We start from the raw sequence: 20,762 nt of genomic DNA on the forward strand, positions 1-20,762 counted from the left end.
AATTTGAATTTAAGATGGATGTTATATTAAGTTAGTTGAGTCAATGAGAAAGAATTCAAACATTAGGACATAAATCAGTGGTACTGCTTGCTTACCATGTGCAAGGCCTTGGTTTCTATCCCACAGCCAAAAATTGTAAAATAATAATAATAATAAAATAAAATTACTATTTTACTTTTAAACTTCTCCTTCCTCAGCCTCTTGAGTGGTAGGATTATAGGTGTGAGCCATATGCCCAGCTCTGATATAACTTAAGTGACACAATCACTGATAACTGTACATATTTATGGGATATAGTGTGGTAATTTCATATGTACATATGAAGTACAAAATGATCTCCTTAAATATTTGCTTTCAAACTCCTAGTTCTTTGCAAAGTACATAATAAATTATTATACATTATAGTCACTCTAATATGCTATAAACTTTACAACATAATCCTATCTAACTATATTTTGGCATCTGTCATCTAACCTACCTCTACCTCCCACAACTTGTTTTTGTTTTGTGCACTTTGATTTTATCCCAACACCGTTTAAGCCAAAGTCATTAGAAATCAATGTCCAGGGCTGGAGAGATGGCTTAGCGGTTAAGCGCTTGCCTGTGAAGCCTAAGGACCCCGGTTCGAGGCTTGGTTCCCCAGGTCCCACGTTAGCCAGATGCACAAGGGGGCGCACGCGTCTGGAGTTCGTTTGCAGAGGCTGGAGGCCCTGGCGCGCCCATTCTCTCTCTCTCCCTCTATCTATCTGTCTTTCTCTGTGTCTGTCGCTCTCAAATAAATAAATAAATAAATAAAATTTTTTTAAAAAAATTAAAAAAAAAAAAAAGAAATCAATGCCCAGTTTTCTGAGTGTGAGTGTACATTCTATTATATAAGAGCTAATGAAAGAATGCCGAAGGAAAAAGCTACTTTAAGAGCAGGCTGGATGGTGACACTCACCTATAATCCCACCTACTGGGGAGACTGAGGCAGAAGAATCAGCAAATTAGACTTCCTGGGCAACTTAGGAAGGCCTTAACGCTAAACAAAAACAAAATAGGAAGCTGGGCATGGTGGCGCACACCTTTAATCCCATCACCTGGGAGGCAGAGGTAGGAGAATCACCATAAATTTGAGGCCAGCCTGAGACTACAGAGTGAATTCCAGGTCAGCCTGGGTTACAGTGAGACCCTACCTCAAAACAAACAAAAAATAAAACAGGGCTGGAGATGGAGCTTAGTAATGGAATACTTGCCTAGCATGCAAAGCCCCTGGGTTCAATCCCAAACACCACCACAAAAAAAAAAAGCAAGTTATGAGACTATTTTGAAACTAAATTCCTGAATCTGCTCTCTTAGGTGTAAAATAGGGATTTTGAGCTGTACAATGGTGAAGACCTGCCATCCCAGCACTGGGGAAGGTTAAGGCAAGAAGAGTGTATTTCAGGCCAGCCTGGGTGACATCAGGAGCCTGCCAAACTATCACTTCTAGAAAATTACAAAGTTTTAAATCACTTCAATTCACCATATTTAATGATCAACACTAATAATCATAATCAATCAAGGTGCATCCATGAATCACATAAATGCTCACTCTGAGCAGTGTATTCTTGTGGAAATCTCACTGCACAAAAATGCCCACAATTCTGGCATAGCAGCACATATCTGTAACCACAACATTTAGGAGGCAGGAGGATTGAGGGTTCAAAAGAAGTTCCCCAAAAAATTGTTAAAAGAAATGAAGGCCAGGCATGGTAGCACACACCTTTAATTCCAGCACTCAGGAGGCAGAGGTAAGAGGATTGCCATGAGTTCAAGGCCACCTTGAGACTCCACAGTGGATTCCAGGTCAGCCTGGGCTACAGTGAAACCCTACCTCGAAAAAAAAAAAAAAAAATGAAGAGCTAAATAAATGGAGAAAGACTATGTTCGCAGAGTGAGTGGGCCATTACTCCCGACAGCAATCTATGTACTCAACACTCCCTATCAAGATCCCAGTTGCTTTTTCAGCAAAGCCTGATAATCTGATCCTAAAATTCACAAGGAAATGGAAAGACCTAGATAAACAGAATAATCTTGAAAAAGAACAACACAGTAAGAGGACTACAGACCTTATTTCAACACTTACAACACAGTTTGGCAGTGCTACAAAACAGACATATAGCTTAAAAGAAGACAATTAAGGTTCCAGGGCTGAGGACGTACCTTGGCAGTGCAGTACTTTACCTAGCACACATATGCATGCGTACACGTGTGTGCACGCACACACACACACATACACACACAAGTTCAGACAAATTCTCACATTCAACTTATGTTTAGCAAAGGTACCAAAGCAACATAATGGAGAAAGAATAGCTTTTCGACAACTAGTAATGGGTCAGATAACCATAAATAAAAAGATGAATTTAGACACTCCCTTATCACACACCCTACAAAAACTAACTCAAAATGGATCACAACTCAAAAAAACGCAAAACTCCTTTAACATCTTAACACAGGATATAAATGTTCATGAAAGTTAAATAAAATTAAGAGTGTGATGATGGTTGCAAAGCTCTATAAATTAAAAATTATTGATTTGTGTATGCAAAATATGTGTATTGCTTAAGCTGGTCAACACATGTTACTGGTCAGTTGGTCCAATTAGTTTAGAACATTAGAACTGAAGTCTTCCATGAAAAGATACAAATAAAAATAGATGTATATATGTAAGTACAATGATTGAGATGGGGAGGTAATATGACGGAGAATGGAATGTCAAAGGGGAAAGTGGGGGGGGAGGGTATTACCATGGGATTCTTTTAATAATCATGGAAAATGTTAATAAAAATTAAATTTAAAAAAAAAAACAGGACAAGGATACTGAAAAGAAACAAGAGAGGACTTATAAATAAAGAGTAGGATCTTATAAAAAAAAAATAGAGCCAAATGTGGTGATACACTCCTGTAATCCCAGCACTTGGGAGGAGCACCGTGAGTTCAAGGCTACCCTGAGACTACACAGTGAATTCCTAGTCAGCCTGGGTTAGAGTGAGATCCTACCTCGAAGGAAAAAAAAAAAAGAAAGAAAGAAAGAAAGAAAGAATACACGTATCCCCAGTGCTCTACCTGCCAGCCATACCATGACCATGAGGGGAGCAGCAACAGACTGAAGCTGGAATCACAAAAGCAAAACAGAAACAGAAAGAGACTGTTGTCTTGCCCAACCTTTGGACTTCCAGATAAATGAGCCTTTTTATTGAGCTCAAACCAGTTGCGTTCTCTATCACTTACAACACAAATTACAAATTGATACAAGAGGTGGTACAGAGAGATCACTAACAAGAGGTCTTGTTTCTTAATCCTTAAATGTATGATTATGAGAGTTGCGGAGGAAATAATTCTAGATATAAACGAGAATAAAAACCTGTTGGATAAGTACCTTTCTATGTACTTACATTAATATTCACGTGGGGGGAGGCATGTTCTTGAGTGCAGATGAACACAAGCCACAGCACACACATTAAGGGCAGAGGACAACCTCAGATGTCAGGACTGGCCTTCCACTCCATTTAAGATAGAGTCTCTTGTTCTCTGCGACGTACTCCAGGCTAGCTGCCCTACGGAATTCTGACTCTGAACCCATCCTCCTGATAGAAGTACTGGGATTATAGATGCACACTACTGTGTCTGACTTCACATGGGTTATGAAGATTCAAACTCAAGGTAGGTCCTACCACTTGCACAGCAAACATCTTACCCACTTTGTCAGCTCCTGGGCCCATAAAAGTTCTTATCGAAGCTTGAAAAGTAACAACCTAAAGATTTGTATGGCCTACACATACTGAAATATTTCAATTTGTATTTCTGCCTAATCTGCATTTCTAATTTCTCCCAAAATATCTAGAAGTATGATCCCATTGGGCCCACATTATTCCAAGAAATAATCAGCTGGGACAGGACAGCGCCTACCCACAAAGGGTAATCTGTGCATGGTCTATGTAAACAGAACCTTCATGTGAGCTGCGTAGCTACTGCAGGAATTAAAGGTTTGTATCACAGTATTTAGCAGGACATATATCAAATACTATAGAATTCATAATTTTAAAATACCCATTTTTCAAGATTTAATATTTTAATTAAAAATCATAGGTTGGGGACTGGAGAGATGGTTTAGCAGTTAAGGCGTTTTCCTATAAAGCCAAAGGACCCATATTTAATGACCCATGACCCACATAAGCCAGATGCACAAGTGGCATACATGTCAATCTCTCTCTCTCCCTCTCTCTCTCTCTCTCTCTCTCTCTCTCTCTGTTTCTCAATCCCTCCCCCATCTACTATCTCCATCTCTGAAATAAATAGGGCTGGGCATGGTGGCACACGCCTTTAATCCCAGCACTTGGGAAGCAGAGGTAGGAGTAACACTGTGAGTTCGAGGCCACCCTGAGCCTACTGAGTGAATTCCAGGTCAGCCTGAGCTAAAGCAAGACCCTACCTCAAAAAAACAATAATAATAATAATAATTAATTTAAAATCATAGGCTGGCAGTTAGGGAGATGGTTCAGCAGTTACAAGTACTTGTTTGCAAAGCCTGATGGCCCAGGTTTGATTACCCAGTACCCATATAAACCTGGATGCACAAGGTGGTACATGTGTCTGGAATTGGTTTGCAGTGGCAGAAGGCTCTTGTACACACAAGCAATCTCCCTCCCCCCAACTTTCTCCATGCAAATAAATTGGTTAAAAATATATTTTAAGGGGCTGGAGAGATGGCTTAGCAGTTAAGCACTTGCCTGTGAAGCCTAAACCCAGTTCACGGCTTGATTCCCCAGGACCCACGTTAGCCAGATGTACAAGGGGGTGCACACATCTGGAATTCATCTGCAGTGGCTAGAAGCATCCATTCTCTCTCTCTCTTTGCCTCTTTCTCTGTCTGTCGCTCTCAAATAAATAAGTAAAAATAAACATATATATATATATATATATATATATATATATATACACATACACATATACATATATATATATGTTGTTTTTTTTTTAAGGCTGGGCATGGTTGTGCATACCTTTAGTCCCATCACTCGGGAAACAGAGGTAGGAAGATCACTGTGAGTTCAAGGCCAGCCTGAGACTATATACTTAATTCCAGCCTGGGCTAAAGTGAGACCCTACCCATACATATACATATACATATACATATACATATACATATACATATACATATACATATATATACACATACACATACACACACACATACATACATACATACAGAGAGAGACACCAAGACCCCTTATTTTATATATATTATATATTTATTTATTTATTATAATATTATACAAATATATATCATCTTCATGTATAGGCATATATATACATGTGTGTATATATATATGACGTGATGGACTGGCAGGTTATATGCAATTACATGCCAATAAACCCAATACTTTGCAGGCTAAGGCAGGAGGATCTCTCCTTATGCAGCCTGCCCTACATAAGAACAGAAAAGAAAGCCAGGTATGATGGCACATACCTGACATCCTAACACTTAGGAGATAGCAGCAGGAAGATCAGGAGTTCAAGGTCATCCTCCCTACATAACTTTAAAAGCCAACCTGGACTATATAAGACCTTGTCTCAAAAAGTCGGGGAGAGAGTCTAAAGAAACTGCCCAGTGATTAAAGGCTCTTGCTTGGAAAGCCTGGTGGCCCAGGGTTCGATTCACCAGTACCCATATAAAGCCAGATGCACAAAGTAGCGCCTATGTCTGGAGTTCACTTGCAGTGGCAAGAGGCCTGGAGCACCCATTCATATTCATTCTCATTCTCATTCTCATTCTCTCTCTCATACACACACACATACACACACACAAATAAATAATTTTTTTGAAAAAGAATACAGGTAGTTTTCAAACAACAAAAAAATTATGAAACATGGATTTATCAGCAGTCCATGAAAAGCATTATTCTTAAATTAAAAACCACTGAATAGCTTCAAATATTTAGGGGAAACCCTACACTCAGTAATAAGTTCCTAAAATATGCCAATGTATTAATTATTCTGTGTCCAAACATATTAATACAAAAGTGAACACAAAAGAAAATGGTTTTAAGCCAGGCATGGTGGTTCCCGCCTTTAATCCCAGCACTCGGGAAGCAGAGGTAGGGGGATTGCCGTGAGTTCGAGGCCACCCTGAGACTACGTGGTGAATTCCAGATCAGCCTGGGCTAGAGTGAGACCCTACCTCGAAAAAACCAAAAAAAAAAAAAAGAAAGAAAGAAAAGAAAATGGTTTTAAATTGCAACAAAAAATGTAAAAGTTGAGAAGTCTGAAATACTTGAACACGCTAATGTACTACTAATCAAAATTTTTAACTTAGAAACAGATATTTTTTAACATTGTTATTTATTTGCAAGTAGAGCTAGAAGAGAGACTAACAGAACGGGAGTGCCAGGGCCTCCAGCCACTGCAAGTGAGCTCCAGACGCCCATGCGCCACCTTGTGTATCTGGTGTTATGTAGGTATAGGGGAATCAGACCTGGGTCCTTTGGCTTTCCAGGCAAGTGCCTTAACTGTTAAGCCATTGCTTCTGCCCCAAGAAACAGATTTGTGAAGGAAATTGCAAGACAGCTAATAAATCCGAAAGGAATTTATAAGAGCAAGGTCAAGCGTCACTGGCAAATCAAGAGGCAGCATTCTGTAAAGCCAGCTGACACCTGGAGCTCTTCAGAGGCTCTACCACTTACTCCTTGGGAAACTCTGAAAGTTGTTTAAATTTAACAATAGAAACTTATTAAAGTACTTAATATTTAGTCATTACAAAAGAACCCATAGGACAAAAATTACAAGCTAGGTATAATGGCATGTGCCTTTATTCCAGAGACTGAGTCAGAAGGCCAACCAAGGCAACACAGAGAGACCAGACCTCAATAAATAAACAATAAATAACATATATGTATATTCCTACTTTAATAACAACATGCCTAAAAATTGAAAGTTATTAATCGAAACATAAGCTTATATTACTAATGAAAATTCAATGCACTTGTATTGGCAATACACTGGATATTGAGTTACACTTTGTGCCTTACACATGTCACCTAGCCTTTTGTTTTCATCCTGCTTTTCATAATTTTGGAAATTTTACTGCCAGGAATCGCAGCACATGCCTGTAATCCCAACGTTCAGGAGGCAAAGGCAGAAAGACTGCTGCAAGTTTGAGGCCAGCCTGGACTACACATAGAGTTCCAGGCAACCAAGTCTACAATTACAATCAAGACCCTGTCTCAGGGAAAAAAAAAAAAGAAAAAGGAGCAAGCTAATAGTCAATTTTTGGCACCAAATAAATAAGAAAACAATTATATTAACTGAAAAATGTTTCTATGTGTTGAGTATGTGTGTGCATGCACGCTGTGTGTGTACTGGTACGTGTGAGTGTATGGAGGCAAGGTCAACATCAGGTGTCTTCCTCAGTGGCTCTCCACCTTATTCTTTGCAGCAGAGTCTCTCAGGGAAGCTAGAGTCACTGACTCAGGGAGACAAGCTAGCCAGCAAGCCCAAGGGACCCACCTCACCCCGTTTCCTGGCGCTGGGACAGCAGACATGCACCACAATGTCTGCTGTTTTGACACGGGGCTGGGGAGGCTCACGCTTGCATGGCCCAGCCCCACCACACCCAGCCCCATTTTTCTAAGGTCTTTTTTTTAAGCAATGTTTTTGAAAACTATTTGAGATGTGGGTAAAACAAATAAAATCTACTGAAGGAGGTTTCACTATGAATCAGGGCCAAGCTGTGTTCTTACACTGGGGACAATCAATGTCTAGGAGACACGTACCTTTCAGAGAAGCAAACAGCTCCATGCTGACTCATGAGACAGGTATATTCCTAAAAACCACCAAATTGTAGGCAATCTACTTAACTTTTCAGTGCCTCAGTTTCCTTTTATATAAAACAGGATATTTGTCTTAGAAGAGTTTTCTTGAGACGAGTTAAATAATATACATGAACACCTGGCCCACTGCCTGGCACAGAGAAGATGGTACTAACTTGAAAGAAAGAAAGAGAGAGACAGAGATAGGAAGGAAGGAAGGAAGGGAGGGAGGGAGGGAGGGAGGGAGGGAGGAAAGAAGGAAAATCAAGCTGAAATAGCTCAGTTGGGAGAGCATTAGACTGCCAAAGGATTTTTTTTTTTTTTTTCCGAGGTAGGGTCTCACTCTAGCCCAGGCTGACCTGGAATTCACTCTGTAGTCTCAGGATGGCCTTGAACTCACAGCAATCCTCCTACCTCTACCTCCCCCTACCTTTGCCTCCTGAGTGCTGGGATTAAAGGCGTGTGCCACAACGCCTGGCTAGACTCTTAAAGGAAAATCACATTTATCAGTTAAGGTGCCCTCTTACTTTCATCAGAATCGCAATTCACGCAGATAACTATCAATTAGGAAATATTTAGGTGTGGCCGGCAATTTGAATAACACTGAGATGGACTAGCCAGCCCCTCAACATTTTAGTTCCCAGGATTTTCTCAAGGGCGGGCAACAGCCTATACACTGATCATCATAAAATATTGTAAGAAACAATAAAGGAGAGAAACTGCCATCTAATCCTCTCAGCAACGTTCTCTGGCCCCCTGAAAACAGACAGATGGTGAAGAAGTGTTACGGGACAGTTTTTCCCTCTCCTTCCACCCTGTCACTACAAACATTCAACTGCAAAGGACTTAATAATGGCCTTGAAGTTTCTATCAGGGCCACTCTTCTAGGCAATGTATCTGCAAACTTTAGTATAAAATTTAGATTTTCTTTAATGACAGAAATGCAAGTGACTCACGTTTGGTCGTCCTCCCCCACACAGCACATTCTAAGGAACAGAGAAGTCTGAATCCTTCTTCTGCCAAAGAACGTTGTATCTTTACTCACAAACAACTAATTAAGCAAGGTATCACTATCATGGATTTCTATTTATCATCCAAAGTAGATTAAGTTTAGAAAAAGAAAATAAAATCAAAAAGTTTGTAGCCAGGCAAGGTGGCGCAGGCCTTTAATCCCAGCACTCGGGAGGCAGAGGTAGGAGGGTGGCTGTGACTTCAAGGCCACCCTGAGACTACAGAGTGAATTCCAGGTCAGCCTGGGCTAGAGTGAGACCCTACCTCAAAACAACAAACAAACAAACAAAAAATCGAAATGTTTTCAAGTTTCTCCTTTGAGATTGAAGGGAATTGGTCAATTTGTGGCTTATCTGGAGACTAACTGATGAAAGCCCCCCATGTACACATAAACAAGATCCCCAAAATGCTGAAGGTGGATGACACCACAGTTCACTATGCTATTGTATATACACATGATGGACACCAGAGTTCACTATGCTATTTTATATAGAGAGAGATATAGATAGATATATATGTGTGTGTGTCTGTGTGTGTGATGTACAACAGATTCACTATACTATCCTATTGTATATACACATGATAGACACCAGAGTTCACTATGCTGTTTCATATACATATAATATAAATATATATGTGTGTGTGTGCATGTAGGTAATAGTGTGTATATACGTGTGTGTGTGTCTACATGTGTGATGTTCAACAGATTCACTATACTATCCTATTATATATACATATGTTCACTATATTTTTTTATATCAGAACGCTTATATAATATATGGTTCTTAAAATGTGAGTACATGTGTGTCTGTTGACATTTGTGCATAACCTTTCAATTCAATACCCTAGTAGGGAAATACCATATTACTTGAAGGTTATGTTATATTCAAAAGTAAGTGAGTTTCATCTAGCTACTTTCTCATTTTAGAATCTGCATTGCAAATGACCGGACTAGCAGTTAAAGGCCTAGTAAAGGAAATTATTAACTGCCCAGGAAATAAACAAGTCTAACCTTGAAAATACACAGGCTTTAAAAGAGAAAGGTGCTAAACAGTTATTACAACTTTTATACATTCATATTGATGCCATGTGTTACCATCTAACACAAGCCGACAAAAAGAGGGGAAAGTATTTTAAGGCCAATTCCCTTTTGATTCTTCAAGGTGATAAGCAACAGAGGTTAGAGTTAAAAAAAAAACCTAAAACATCGTCACTAAAGATAAATACTATGAATAGAGTAAGGGGGAAAGGAAAAATTTTTATAACCACTTTTTAAAAATAACTTTCAAAATTCACCATCATGTAACCAGCAACTTCCAATGATGCTTTACAGCCAGGCATATATTCACAAAAAAATAATAATAATAAAGATTTCACTGAATCTGCCTCAATTCATTTTCACACTGCCAGTTTTCACGAGTTGCTTTATTTTTTTTTTTATTAGTTTTCTAGTCTGCAAGTACAGGCAGTTTGGTACCATTATTAGGTTCATCCGTGACCTACCTCCTCCCCATTGACCCCTCCTTGTTGAGGTATATGGGTCGTGCATTGTGGAGTTAGCCCACAGTTATTGGTTAGATTAATGTCTCTGTATATCATGACCCAACTTGTGGCTCTGACATTCTTTCCGCCCCCTCTTCCTCAAAATTTCCCTGAGCCATGTTGGGTTAAGTATAACTTTAATCTCATTCCGAAATGTAATTTTTTTAGTTATTTCAAAAAGTAAAATTAATCAAAATTAAAAATACTTAGTTGCAATAAATTAACCTTTTATGAGCACTGCAAACATGAATTTTGTGTTTAAAACTTACTATAGCAAAACATAACAAGCAAGAACCTACATTAGGTCTCAAGTCCAAAAAAAAAAAAAGGAGTCACAAGAACTTATTTAAAATGTTCAAGAGAAATGTAGCCTTAAACATAAGCGCCAAAGGAAAAAACTGACACCCAACTTCTCCACTGAACACTCACTCCACACACCAAAAATTACTTCCATATCAACACACCTCCTTAGCCCTCAAAGTGATCTCTATTCATTCAAAACCTGGAGCATCGAAATTTGCATAATTCCCTTTAAACCGAAAAATGAGAGAAACAAACTTAGGCTATGCAGAATTTCTGCGTCCATGGAAAAAGCCAGCATCAGTGTGAGTGAAACACATGACTCCACCTTAACCGTCCTGTTCCCCAACTCACCGAGAAAAGTATATGCTCATAAAATATTTAGGTACTTACCAGGTTAAAGACAGTTTCTACAATATCCCTATTGGATACTTCTCCAACCTCAACCAACCCGGTCAGCACGGCAAATTTCATCCTGATGCCCCTGATGGGGAGCCCTGGCTTCAGAGAGAATGCACCCCCTTCCGTAGGGGTTTCCTCTTTCCCTCCACCTCCCCCGTCATCACCTGTTGGTGGCGGGGAAGGGACACGATTGTCTTCACTGGCCATTACCAGTTCAGGAGATAAGGACAACTTGAAGTCACCCTGGGCCAGTTAATCGTGGCAATTGCAAAAAAATAAAAATAAGATAATGAAAAATCCCAACACACGATATGCCAAAAGAGTCTATGTTCCAACTTGAGGAGAAATTCCAAAAAAAAAAAAAAAAAGCAGTTGATGTGGAAAGTCCTTGGCGTCGCCCTCCTCCTCCTCTTGGAGATTATTTGTCCAATCTCTCTCCCCGAGGCTGACAACAACGCCAAACCCTATTGGAAGACGAAGCATATGTTAAGTCGGTTTTGTGGTAGAGGGTTTGGGGGCGAGGGGGCGGGGAGGGCGGGAGGGAAGTGGTTATTGTCAGAGAAGTTACTCCAGGCGCCCCCAGTCCCTGGCACCCGCTGCTCCGGGGCTCGAGAGCCCGCGGTGGCGAAGGCGGGTGCAGAGGCCCTGGCACGGGCTCCCTCCTCCCCCAGCGCGCCGCAGGTTCGGGGCGCGGGGCGCCCTCTGCACACAGGTGCACGGCGTGCGGTGGGGTGCGGGGCGCAGAGCGGCACGGGCGTGTGGGTGGGGGCAGCGCGAGCGGCCACCGGCCGGGGGTAGGCGCCCGTGCCCCGGCCTCCCCGGGAGGTCCAAAGTTGCTCCTCACCCAGACACTCCGGGACCCGCTCGTCCTCAGCCCCGCCGGGGAGCCGCGAGCCCGAGGTGGCGGCGGCGGCGGCCGAGCTCCCGGGCGGGCAGGAAAAGGCGGGGGCAGGGGGCGGCGCCTCGGGCCTGCGCTCGCCCGGGGGAGGAGGGCGCGGAGCACCTCGCGGGCACCTGAGCCGCGGGCACGGGAGGCGCGTGCGAGGGAGTGCGTGCGTGCGTGCGTGCGTGCGCGCGCGCGCGCCGGCGGGGACACGCGCGAGGGGTCGCAGCCTCCAAATTCCCTTAGTCCCGCGCGCGGGGGCCGGCGGCTGCACACCACTCCATGCTCGGCGGGGCCTCCAGTCTCCCTCCCGCCGTCCGCCCCCACCCCTCGTCCAGAAACGACGCGCTCAGCTGCCGGGGAGGTCGCTGCGCGGGCTGAGGAGACTACTGCCGCGGGTCGCCCCGTTGGGGACGTGCCTGCGCCCACTGGAGCTGCTCCACGCCGCCATGACAGCGGCGTGCGCGTGCGCGGGGCGCGCGGCGGGGCTGGGGACGCGCGGGGGAGGGCGGCGTGCGCGTGCGCCGGGAGGGAGGGCGCGCCTCCAGGCGCGGGGCCGCGCGTGAGGGAGCGCGCCGCGCAGGTAAGTCCGGGAGCGCGCCCTTTCCCCGCCTCCTCCCCGGGGCGAGCGTGGCCGGCGCTGATCCGCTGCTGCGGCCGTCCGTCGTTAAGTTACCGCCGGTCTCCCGGCGCGCAGGGGACCCGCCCCACGTTGTCAAGGTGTCTGCTCGCACGTGGGCACCCTGGGGACCTACGAGTCACGGAGGTGGCAGCCGGCGAGGCTGCTGTCCCAGAGTCCCCAGGCCCCGCGCAGGCTTGGGCAGATTTCCACCGGGATGCCCGCGGCAGCTGCATCCCACCGGAGCGGGGCGGGAAGGATGCCTGGCCTGCGCAGCTGCCGCCCCACGTGCCGGCGAGGGGAGGATGCGGGAGACAGCTGCAGCGCTCGGTGCAGGAAGGATGCCTCGGGATCTGGCCAAGGGGGGGGTTGGGGAGGTTCCTCTCTTCGATCTTCCAGTGTGGAAGTTAAGTTTGCCTCGTTCGCAGATTGTTCTACAAGGTAAATTGTATTAAGGATGAAACCAGTACACGCTCTGGGGGCGGCATTCCCCTCCACCGCTGCTAATGGAATAGCAGGATGCATGGTGCATTAGTGAAAAATAAAAGTAGAGGAAGTCGTGGTTTTTTTAAAACCTATGTAATGCGACCAAAAAAAAAGTATATAATGTATAAAATAGTGCTGACTTCCTAAAATGAAACTAAAGCAAAAATAATAATAAAATAAAATGGGATCAAGAAAAGGAAGTACTCTGGAGGAACTGAAGGGGGGAAAACACTTGAGGGCTAGTGAGATGGCTCAGCGACTCAAGGTGCTTTCTTCACCCCTACCCCGAGATAGGGTGTCACTCCAGCCCAGGCTGACCCGGAATTCACTATGTAGTCTGAGGGTGGCCTTGAACTCCCAGCGATCCTCCTACCTCTGCCTCCTGAATGCTGGAGTTAAAGAAAGGCATGTGCCACCATGCCCCGCAAAGGTGCTTTCTTTCAAAGCCTGTCATCTCAGGTTCGATTCCCCAGTACCATGTAAAGCCAGACAAAGTGGTACATATATCTGCATTTCATATGCAATAGCAGAAGGCCCTGGCATGCCCACTTCTCTCTCTCTTGGTCTCTCTCTTGGTGTCTCTCTCTGGTCTCTCTCTCTCTCTCTCTCTCTCTCTCTCCATATATATATATATATATATATATATATATATATATATCCTTCTCAAATAAATAAAAGATTTTGTTTTGGTTTTTCAAGGTAAGGTGTCACTCTAATCCAAGCTGACCTAGACTTCACTATGTAGTCTCAGCATGGCCTCAAACTCATGGTGATCCTCCTACCTCAGCCTCCTGAGTGCCACCTTAAAAGTACATTTTTAAAAAGGAAAATATTTGTATTGGTTTGAGAGTTGAAGTACATTTATAGAGAAAGGGCCATGAAAAATAGGCAGAATGTTACTCTCACATAGAAATTTGGGAGGGGAGAAGCAACATGAGAAAAGTCCTCTTAGGCCAGGCATGGTGGCAAACGCCTTTAATCCCATCACTCAGGAGGCAGAGAGGTAGGAGGATCACTGAGAGTTTGAGGCCACCCTGAGACTACATAATGAATTCCAGGTCGTCCTGGACTAGAGTGAAACCCTACCTCAAAAAGCCAAAAAAGAAAAGTCCTCTTTAGTATTATGCCTTCATATAATACCCCCAAAATGCTAACCAGAATTCTTTTATGCCAAAAATAAGTTCAAATATTCCGGAGATGAGGGACATGTCCTTGTGATATTACATGCCACTGAAATCCCTGAAGAAAAGGAAACACCTCACATAGTCAAATGAGCAAATGTGCCGGAGAGAGACAAGGTTCCCTTGACCTTGCACACAGCCCTGTTCTGAGTGTGGGAGGCATTTAATCACGAAAACCCTCCCTCTGGAAAGAGCTCACTGCCTCTGATTTGGGCAGATGGTTGAAGTTAATGTATCTGCAGTATAAGCACAAGTAAAGCATTTGTTAAGTAAATGTTTTCCGGTCAAAAGGTGCACTCAGCAATAGTAAAACTGCCTTCTGTGGCCGGTATTGCTCCATGTCGGTGACCTAAGGTTTGTGTCTCATGCATTTTTGAGGACACTGGGGATGCTGTCCTACCTGGGAAACAAGATAGACATAAGTCCAATTATGTCACAACAAACTATGCACTTTTTTTTTTTTTTACAATTTTCCAGGATTTTTTCAACTTCCTGCACTACTCCAGAGGTTTACTGTAGAAGCATAACAAAGTCAGCCAAGCCCTGGTCAAAATGCAGTGGTTGTGGATGCCTGTTTAGGTGTGCAATACAGAACTGTGGAATGCTTAAGGATAAAATATCTGTCCATTATTCTTAAATAGCATAATATAAAATCATAACATAAAATTACAAATACTCAGGATGGCGAGATGGCTTACTGGTTAAGATGTTTGCCTGAAAAGCTAAAGGACCCAGGTTCAATTTCCCAGGATGCATGTAAGCCAGATGCTCAAGGCGATGCATGTGTCTGGAGTTCGTTTGCAGTGACTGAAGGCCCTGGCACACCTATTTTCTTCACTATTTGTCTCTTTCTTTCTCTCTCTCTCAAATAAAATAATTTTTTTAAAATGAATAAATAAAAAAATACTCTATACATATTATTTGCATTGAATTAAACTCTAAAGTACTTGCTTTAATTTTTTGGCCCTTACCCTAGTCTAATATCAGAGTGAGGGAAATCATGTTATAAATGGGTATCTTTTTTTAATTTTTATTTATTTGAGAGAGAAAGAGGCAGATAGAGAGAATGGATGTGCCAGGGCCTCCAGCCACTGTAAATGAACTCCAGATGCATACACCTCCTTATAGATCTGCCTTACATGGGCCCTGGGGAATTGAACGTGGGTCCTTTGCCTTTGCAGGTAAGTGCAACCATTAAGCCATCTCTCCAGCCCATAGTGGGGTTGTGTTGTTTTGTTTTTTAATTTAATTTTATTTTATTTTTGGTTTTTCAAAGTAGAGTCTCACTCTAGCCCAGGCTGACCTGGAATTCACTATGTAGTCTCAGGGTGACTTTGAACTCATGGTGATCCTCCTAACTCTGCTTCCCAAGTGCTGGGATTAAAGATATGCACCACCACGCCTGGCTTATAAATGGGTATCTTGATATGGAAAGCAGTGTCACCATTTATATCTGTTGTATTACTAGTGGAAGTTTCCTAGTCAAAAGTCTTCATATGAACTATCAGCAGAAAAATGTATAGTACTGCTTTACTATGTCCCTGTATCATACACATCAAAGGAAGAAAGACAGCCAGGAAGGAATGGTAATATTACCCCCTGGAAAGCCAAGTTCAAGTGTCCTATTGCCAGAAAATTTGGACTCTGACATCAACTTCTTGGTAAATTAAAACCAAACATTTTTGTAATTTTCCTTATCCTCAGCATGCGTGCATTGAAACCACAGCAGAAAAAAAAAAAAAAAAAAAAAAAAAAAGAGGAAAAATCTGGAAGTGGTAATTCAGGGCTATACCTGAACTATTTAGGAGGTTCAGGCAGGAAGATCTCAAGTTCAAGGACTACCTGGCAAGACCCTGTCTCAATTAAAAAAAAAAAATAAACGAAGAGTATAAAGGGATGGTGAGCTAGAGAGATAGCTTAGTGGTTAAGGAGCTTGACTGCAAAGCCAAAAGACCCAGGTTCAACTCCCCACTACCCACGTAAAGCCAGATGCACAAGGTGGCACATGCAACTGGAGTTTGCAATGGCTAGAGGCCCTGGTGTACCCATTCTCTCTATCTGCCTCTCTCTCTCCCTCTCCCTCTCTTCCTCTCTCTCTCTCTCTCTCTCTCTCTCTCTCTCGCTCTTGCTCTCGCTCTCAAATAAATAAAGTATTTTTTTAAGGGATGATTATGTAGCTCAGTGCTAGCATATGTGAAGCCTAGCATATGTGAAGCCCTGAGTTCAATGCCCAGTATAAGAAAAAAGGTGGGAGTGGGGAGGAATAAAAAGAAAAGAAAAAGGAAGAGAAAAAATGGATTCAGAACAGGAAGCTTTCTGCATACCTCAGAGGAACTCAAGCAAAGAGAATGTAATTTCATGCTGAAATCAAGATTATTGATCTACAAACTCTTACCTACATACAGAGAAAAAAAAAAACTTGAGAACCAAGGTGAAATGGAATTTTCTTTTATCAGGAAAATACTCAATCCATCCAATAACTTCTGGCATATTGCTAGTGTATAAATTAAGTGATAACTTAGGGGGAAGATGCCACCCACATGAGTTGTAATGCACATATGTGTATCCCTAAATTCAGAGTTTCTTCAGTACACCTTATGAGATCTCAGGCTAAAACTTGCTCCTTCGTGTGAGAAAGTCAAACATTGCTATTCATGTTAAATAAAACTTCATGTTTATAGACTTTATGACTTATTTTGTTTGGTTAGCTGGTTGGATTTTAGAGACAGTCTCACTATGTAGACCAAGGAACTTCCTATAGAACACGAGCTGTCCTCAAACTCATTGTAATACTCCTGCCTCAGCCTCCTGAGTGCTGGGATTGCAGGCGTGGGCGGCACTCTGCTCCAATTTTGTTCTGAATGTGTGAGTAGGTCGCTTGTGTCTACTGTTCTTTATGGTAGAGCCGTCAGACCACAACGAAATGCGCTGCTCTGCCACATCACCCCACCATTGCAGTGTTTTTCACTGCTGAGAATCAAACTCAAACTTGCATTCTAAGCAAGAGCTCTCATCCTGAGCTACAGCCCCCATCAGCACTACAATCTGTAGAAGTGTGTATCACTGGGCTAGAAAGATGGCTTAGCGGTTAAGCACTTGCCTGTGAAGCCTAACGACCCTGGTTCAAAGCTCAATTCCCCAGGACCCATGTTAGCCAGATGCACAAGGGAGCACATGTGTCTGGAGTTCATTTTCAGTGGCTGGAGGCCCTGGTGTGCCCATTCTCTCTCTCTATTCCTCCCTCTTTCTCTGTTGCTCTCAAATAAATAAATAAAAACATAATATTTTTTAAAAAGAAGGGCTGGAGAGATGGCTTAGCAGTTAAGTGCTTGCCTGTGAAGCCTAAGGACCCTGGGTCAAAGCTCAATTCCCCAGAACCCGCGTTAGCCAGATGTACAAGGGAGCGCATGCGTCTGGAGTTCGTTTGCAGTGGCTGGAGACCCTGACGCGCCCATTCTCTCTCTTTCTCTCTCTCTCTAACTGCCTCTTTCTCTCTCTGTCACTCTCAAATAAATAAATAAAAATATAATATTTTTAAAAAGAAGTGTGTATCACTACAAAAACTGGCATGGGGCAGCCATGTTCTGAATTTCTTTCTTTCTTTCTTTTTTATTAGAGTCAGAGAGAGAGGGAAAGAGAGTAAGAATGAGAATGGACGTGCCAAGGCCTCCAGCCACTGCAAACCAACCCCAGACGCGTGAGCCCCCTTGTGCATCTGGCTTAAGTGGGTCCTGAGGAATTGAGCCTGGGTCCTCTGGCTTTGCAGGCAAACGCCTTAACCACTAAGCCATCCCTCCAGCCCAAGTTCTGAATTTCTTGTCCAGGTGGGGTCTCGGAGAGCCCAGTGCTTCCTCTGATACATTCCCAGTATAGAGGTTGGAGTTCATTCACAAGAGGAATGAGACACCACAAGGGAGGCTCCGGCAGATAAGAAAGGAAGTTCTTTCCCGAGCCCTCACTGTGGGGTTTGAACTGTGAACTACTTGCTAGCCCTCCATACAAAGGAAGGTGACTTCTGTATGACATGAAAAGCTTCAGTTTCTTTTAGAATCCAAGCTATATGGAGAAAAATCAAGGCCTGTTAGCCACCATGATCAACTGAATGTCTGACCAACAATGGGTCCAACGGACTCCCATGTGAGTGAGGTCGTCATGAGGACTTCGGCCTCACTGAGCCTTCAGAAGACCACAGCCCCAGTCAATACCACATGTTATAGAACTGCACACAGGACCAGCGGCCCACACAAGTTATGAGACCACAGTTACTTGTCAATTCACACAACTGACTTCTGGGTTATTTGTTATATAGCCATAGATAGACAAAACATCAAGTGAAAACATTTTTTCCAGTTCTGGATGACTCTTCCTAGACATATTACTTTTTTGAGTGGGGGGGAGGAGTTTCGAGGTAGGGTCTCTCCCTAGCGCAGAGTGACCTGGAATTCACTGTGTAGTTTCTCAGGGTGGCCTCGAACTCACAGCAACCCTCCTACCTCTGCCTCCTGAGTGCTGGGATGAGAGGTGTGTGCCACCAGGCCTGGCAGACATACTACCTTTGTCCAAAACCATAACTTTGAGAATGTTCCAGACTGGCCACAGCTATGCTGCAACCTAAAGTCTCCAAAGCTGAACCTGCAAGCTAAAGGAAGTCGTGTTTCGTCCCAGACCTTCAAAGGGAAGGTGGCTTGTTTAGAATCACATCTGGACTTACAAGGTCAAGGGATTGTCCTGGAGTACTTTCTCTTTCTAGCTAAATGAGAAGAAATAGGTTTTCTTTTCTTAAAGGAAACACCTGTTTCCTTACAGGGACTCCAGATGGTTTCCTCTGCTGAGAACATGTGCATGCTCAAATCCACTAAACGTAAATGAAGAAAATAGTGTTGAGATAACATCTTTACCTCTCCCGTTGCAGATATTTATAGCGTCCAGGCTTGGCCAAAGAGAAATGGCCACTCTCATGTACTAGAAATACACACTGATGAGGGGCACATTAGCAAAATGCTGCTCTTCCTCTTTAAAAATGATCCTATAGGTGCTGGAGAGATGGCTTAGTGGTTAAGACATTTGCCTGCAAAGCCAAAGAATCCCGGTTCAATTCTCCAGGACCCACACTAGCCAGATGCACAAGGGGGCGCATGCATCTGGAGTTTGTTTGCAGTGGCTGGAGGCCCTGGTGTGCCCATTCTCTCTCTCTCTCTTTCAAATAAATAAATAACTAAAAATAAAATATGATTTTTAAATACACCCCAGACTTAACAAGGTAGGTCAGAAATTAAAAATCTGTTCATTTTTGTAGTATTTATAATGTCAAGAGTTTATTTTTTTTTAAGTTTATTTAGTTGAAAGAGAGTATTGGCATGTCAGGTCTCTTACCACTGCAAACAAACTCCAGGCGCATGCGCCACTTTGTGCACCTGGCTTTATATGGGTACCAGGGAATCAAATACCTGGACAGCAGGCTTTGCAAGCAAGTGCCTTCAACTCCTGAGCCATTACCCCCAGCACAAACTTCAAGAATTTAAAACAGTGGGGCATGGTGGCACACACCTTTAATCCCAGCACTCGGGAGGTAGAGGTAGGAGGATTGCTGTGAGTTCAAGGCCACCCTGAGACTAGATAGTGAATTCCAGGTCAGCCTAGGCCAGAGTGAGACCCTACCTCAAATAAACAAAAACAAACAAACAAAAAAAAAAAACAAACAGTTATTCCATACAATGGGCGCTGAAAATAGTAATAGGCATAGGAAAAGTATCATGTTATTAAGTCAAGGATTTCTTTCCTTTTATTTATTTATTTTTTTGCCCCTCAAGGTACAGTCTCATTCTAGCCTAGGCTGATCTGGAGTTCACTCTGTAGTCCCAGACTAGCCTCGAATTCACTGTGATCTTCCTACCTCTGCCTCCCCAGTGCTGGGATTAAAGGTGTGTACCACTAAGCCCAGCATCCTCAATAATTTGTAAAATAACTTACTTATTTATTTAAGAGAGACAGGAGGAAAAAGGCAGACCAAGAGTGTGAGTGTGGGTGCACCAGGGCCTCCTGCCACTGCACATGAACTTCAGGTGCATGTGCCACTTTGTGCATCCAGCTTTACATGGGTATTGGAAAACTGAACCCCCGTTATCAGCCTTTGCAAGCAAGTACCTTTAATCGCTGATCCATTTGTCCAGCGTCATCTCCCCCGCCCCGGTCAATAATTTTTGAGGCCTTTTATAGTTTTGTTTTTGTTTGAAACAGGGTCTCACTCTAGCCTAGGCTGACCTGGAAGTCACTCTGTAGTCCCAGGCTGTCCTCAACTTCACAGGGGTCCTCCTTACCTCTGCTTCCCCAGTGCTGGGATTAAAGGCTGCACTACCATGCCTGGTTGAGGCCAAGGATCGCTTTACCTTTTTGAGTCAAACAGGACCAGAAAATATTTCAAATAAAGGGAGAGTCACATATTAATTCTAAAAATATTAGGATCTCCCATACAGTAGGCATTGCAGTAAAAGTCCAGTCCCTTCTTG

General features: G+C 43.2%; 1 protein-coding gene across 4 annotated transcripts in view; it reads right to left on the bottom strand.

Annotated features, from left to right (window-relative positions):
- The window catches only part of Lrba (LPS responsive beige-like anchor protein), a 570,297-nt gene extending 558,257 nt beyond the window's left edge, over window positions 1–12,040 (bottom strand). For all 4 annotated transcript variants that reach the window (XM_045131452.1, XM_004655860.2, XM_045131451.1 and 1 more), the window contains exons 1-2: window positions 11,932–12,040; window positions 11,079–11,551 (exon numbers count right to left, since the gene is read on the bottom strand). In XM_045131452.1, the coding sequence (XP_044987387.1) occupies window positions 11,079–11,294 (216 nt within the window). In that variant the 5' untranslated portion in view covers window positions 11,295–11,551; window positions 11,932–12,040. The remainder of the gene's footprint in view (window positions 1–11,078; window positions 11,552–11,931) is intronic.
- Between the last annotated feature and the right edge of the window lie 8,722 nt (window positions 12,041–20,762).

This window comes from Jaculus jaculus, chromosome 12 (genome assembly GCF_020740685.1).
Source record: "Jaculus jaculus isolate mJacJac1 chromosome 12, mJacJac1.mat.Y.cur, whole genome shotgun sequence".
Taxonomy (NCBI): domain Eukaryota; kingdom Metazoa; phylum Chordata; class Mammalia; order Rodentia; family Dipodidae; genus Jaculus; species Jaculus jaculus.